This window comes from Gossypium raimondii, chromosome 11, assembly GCF_025698545.1.
Source record: "Gossypium raimondii isolate GPD5lz chromosome 11, ASM2569854v1, whole genome shotgun sequence".
NCBI lineage: Eukaryota > Viridiplantae > Streptophyta > Magnoliopsida > Malvales > Malvaceae > Gossypium > Gossypium raimondii.
The window spans coordinates 47,461,650-47,465,688 of NC_068575.1; the positions used below are offsets into that span (position 1 = coordinate 47,461,650).

Here is a 4,039-nt window from a genome sequence, read left to right on the forward strand (position 1 = left end):
AGCAAGTGCATCAAATACAAATTTATATATATTTTTATTTGTTCATATTGATTTCTAACTAAATCTAGAATCGAACCAGGTCAAACTCTTAAATGGAAGCAAGTTCTTCCAACAAATATCGAACATATTATCATTCGACCCCAACAGTCATTATTACACATTTAAATCATTTACTATTTGCTTTTGGAATTTGTAAGCAATCATCGAAACCAAACCAGTTTTCCACATTTCATGATGCAGATATTATGATCTTCTAACAGCTCAGTTGAATTTATGGTAATAACAAATTATTAACAAAGAGTAGGCTTAACCGACGAGATTTGACAGAATGGTTATCTTCTCGACTTAATATCAAATTGAAGTTTATTCATAGTGTCTCCTTGCAGTCGTTGTAATAGTAATGTTATGCATTCAGGGTAAAGTGGTAAACCAGTCCTAACCAGGGATCGATTATGATAATAATATTCTAGAAGTGAACCCCCCATATGGTTGAAATTTGAAGTTGCAATCTATTCCCATTCCCCCACATTCTTTTTCAAGTCAGCTTATCATCACAACATTGACGACACTTTTTCACCATTGCCCTACACTGTATTTCACTGCTACTTAATGTCCTATCATAGACTTCAAATTCAGAGCTTCAACATCAACATACATTCATCTTTCACTTGTTAAAACAAGAATGCAACTGGTCTTTTTAACCATGTCTATAGCTCTTATAGTCATACTTGTTCTACCATTTGTCAGCTCATCTCAACAACATGTGGAATCCATTAATGGCAGCAATACAAACGATAAAGACAACATTACTAAGGTAATCTATTCATGTTGTTAACTTAGAAGCTTTGAATTGATGGAGTTTAATCCTCTTTGGAATCACCTAGTCTGAAGCTTGAGAATACACACAGGTGAGTCATAAACTGATGTTTGAGATTATATTGCATGGGATTATCCTTTGGGCATCAATGGGGTTTCTGGTGCCTGTTGGGATACTTGCTATTAGAATGTCGAACAAAGAAGAAGAATGTGGGACGAGAAATCAAGTTCTTTTCTATGTTCATGCAGTGTCGCAGGCAAGTTCATCTTTTACGTTTAGGTATATAATTTATATATGATGCAGTATTGGCATATAATTTTGTATATAGTGCAATATAATTTATTAATTATGCATAAAATTATATAATATTAATGAATGAAATATTAACTCATATATATTATAATTTGTGTTACAACTAATGGTATTTTGGATAACCCTTTAGCTTTTTCAATGATAGCAAAAAGAGAATTTCTATGTATACGAAGCGTGATTCGTGGCATTAAGATATATGTCTACCCTCACAGTTTCTTCATATCCAATTAAAACCAAGAAAACTTTAATTATTTGCTTTTAACTTGAGAGAGGCAATCATTTTACAAATATTTGCTTTAATTTTTATTGAAATGGTAAAATTTATTTTTAGAAAATTGGGATGAGGATATAATTATTTACAAGCATGGATTAAAATGAATTGTAAAAGCAATGTTGCCAACCTATTAAAATAATAGTTTAATAAAATAAATAATAATATTTTAATTTAAGAGTGTCGTTATGCAGGCAGACGACACCCTCTTTTAAAAATATATAAAATTTATTTAAAAATATAAAATTAAAACTCATGCATAGTGCATACCCTTTAGTTAAAATATTATTATTTATTTATTTTATTAAAATATTAATTTTTATAAATGGTGACAGGTTGGTGATATCGTTTTTACTATTCATTTAAACTCATTTACATTAATAATTTTCTCTCACCCTAATTTCCTAAATAATTTTTTCCGTATTATTTAAATAATAAATTCTAAAAAGTAACAAACAATAATAACTATTGAAAATTATAATTTAAATAGTAGAGCCTTTTGGTCATTTTTCAATTCAATTCATATCTAAAGGTGAATTTAGTTAATTACTTGAATATAATATTTAATCTATAAATAGATTAAATATTTGTATCATAATTTAAATAGTTGTTGTGGATATGCAAGGGCAGAGCCAAGGGTCTAGCAAGGGCCTACTTTTTTAAAATGAAAAACTTTTCATTTAGACTTATTTATAATTTATAAAATTTTAAATTAATAGTAATACAATTATACTTTGGCCTTCCAAAATGATAAAAATTTGATTTAGTCTTTTAAAATTATAAATATATAAACTATTAAAATGGTAGAAATATATTTTTTACTATCATAAAATTATACAATTTAATTCTACCTCAAAAATTCCATGTGAACATGATTCTTTTTATACAACATGTTTTAAATCATGTTTTTTTGCTAGTGTTATCACAGTTATTGCAATCATAAAAATGATTTTTAAAATGATTTATGATGTATTATTTATAAAATAAAATTATTCACAAGTTACAATATATATAGTATATACATGTAGTTTAATATCATGTGTTTAACCGCTATGAATCATAGCCATTTGGGTATTATTACGGTAAATATCGACGGTAGGAAAAATCAAAATCATAAAATTAACATAATTTCTTATTATGATTTGTGATTGCCGGATGCATAATTATTTAATGATTATTGATATAATGAGGGATCAAATTTTTTAAAATTTTGAGATTTACAAATACATGATTGTTAAATATTAAGGATGACAGTAAAATTTATGTTGAGCAGATACTTTCTGTACTTCTAGTTACAGTAGGAGCAATCATGTCCATCAAAAACTTCAATAACTCCTTCAACAATCATCACCAAAGACTAGGGGTAGCTTTATATGGTATCATATGGTTGCAAGCTTTAACCGGGGCTCTACGTTCATGCAGGTAAACCTTCATAAATGATTTGCCTTTGTAATTTAGCCCTACGGCTTTGCTTGGTAGAGTGATAAAAAAATTGGAAAGATGGAAAATTGAAGGGATCGAAAACATATTTTTTTCTTTTCACAAGTGTATTTGATGGGAAGGATGGAAAAATAGAAAGAAAAATATTTTTTCTTTCCATACATTGCTTGGTAGAGTGAAAAAAGAAAGAAAATAAAACTTTTGAAAAATGCATAATTTTGAGCTAACATGTATTTCTATTTCATTTTGGAATGATTAATTTTTATACACTAGTATGGAAAATGATCATCCCTCCTATTTTCTTTCTTTTCATTTTTATTCTAATGAAGCCCACTCAAAATTTATTTTCTTTTCACTTTTTCACTCTCTTCTTTTATCCCTTTATTTTTTTACTCAACCAAGCACACCCTAAATCAGCTTGCATTTTGGGATATAGAGTGCAAAATTGAAACATTTATAACGCATTATGTTTAGGGGATCCAAGGGAAGAAGTGCATGGTTTATTGCACATTGGTTACTAGGAACTGCGGTGTGTATTTTAGGTGTACTCAACATTTACACAGGATTGGGAGCATTGCATGAAAAGACATCAGCAAGCACAAAGCTTTGGACCATAATTTTGACTGCTGAGATTTGTTTGATTGTTTTCATTTATCTATTTCAAGATAAATGGTCGTATTTACAGTCACAAAAGCAACCATCGTTTGTGCGCCGTGAACCTATAAGACCCTACCCTTTCAGAACAAGAGAATATGGTCGTGGAATTAACTACTAAAAAAGGTTTTGGTTAAAAAATACGTAATTATCACGGGTTAATATCTAATCCATTATTTTCCGATACATGGATCATCGTCATTCATATGTGTAAGGTTCGCTCATGAATGATGTAAATTGAATTTATGAATGGTGATTAAATTTGTATTGGATAATAATGAATAAAAACAATAATAGAAAGGAGCTTTGCCCGTTATTACTTAGTAACAATTTTGTTATTTTCTCTCTTCTATATTTTGAATTTTTTCTTTGGAAGCATTGGTCTTTAGAACATAATAAAACTTGTAAACACAATTTCTATCAGGCTTTTTATTGAGGGTATTTTGCTGTTGTTTCTATTCATATAAGTTATTATCAGTAAGGAAGGTTGAAATTTACACAGTTCCATTGGGCATGGTGGTTAACTTTCACTCATTTTAACATGT

The 4,039-nt window shown here is 28.7% G+C and overlaps 1 protein-coding gene across 1 annotated transcript; it reads left to right on the forward strand.

The window, feature by feature from the left end:
• The first annotated feature begins 656 nt into the window (after positions 1 to 656).
• LOC105803502 (cytochrome b561 domain-containing protein At4g18260) lies at positions 657 to 3,824 on the forward strand. Its single transcript, XM_012635723.2, has 4 exons — positions 657 to 814; positions 909 to 1,073; positions 2,674 to 2,822; positions 3,315 to 3,824. Exons 1-4 carry the CDS (start codon positions 683 to 685, stop codon positions 3,613 to 3,615), a joined length of 747 nt encoding a protein of 248 aa, XP_012491177.1. The 5' UTR covers positions 657 to 682; the 3' UTR covers positions 3,616 to 3,824.
• Positions 3,825 to 4,039: the final 215 nt, after the last annotated feature.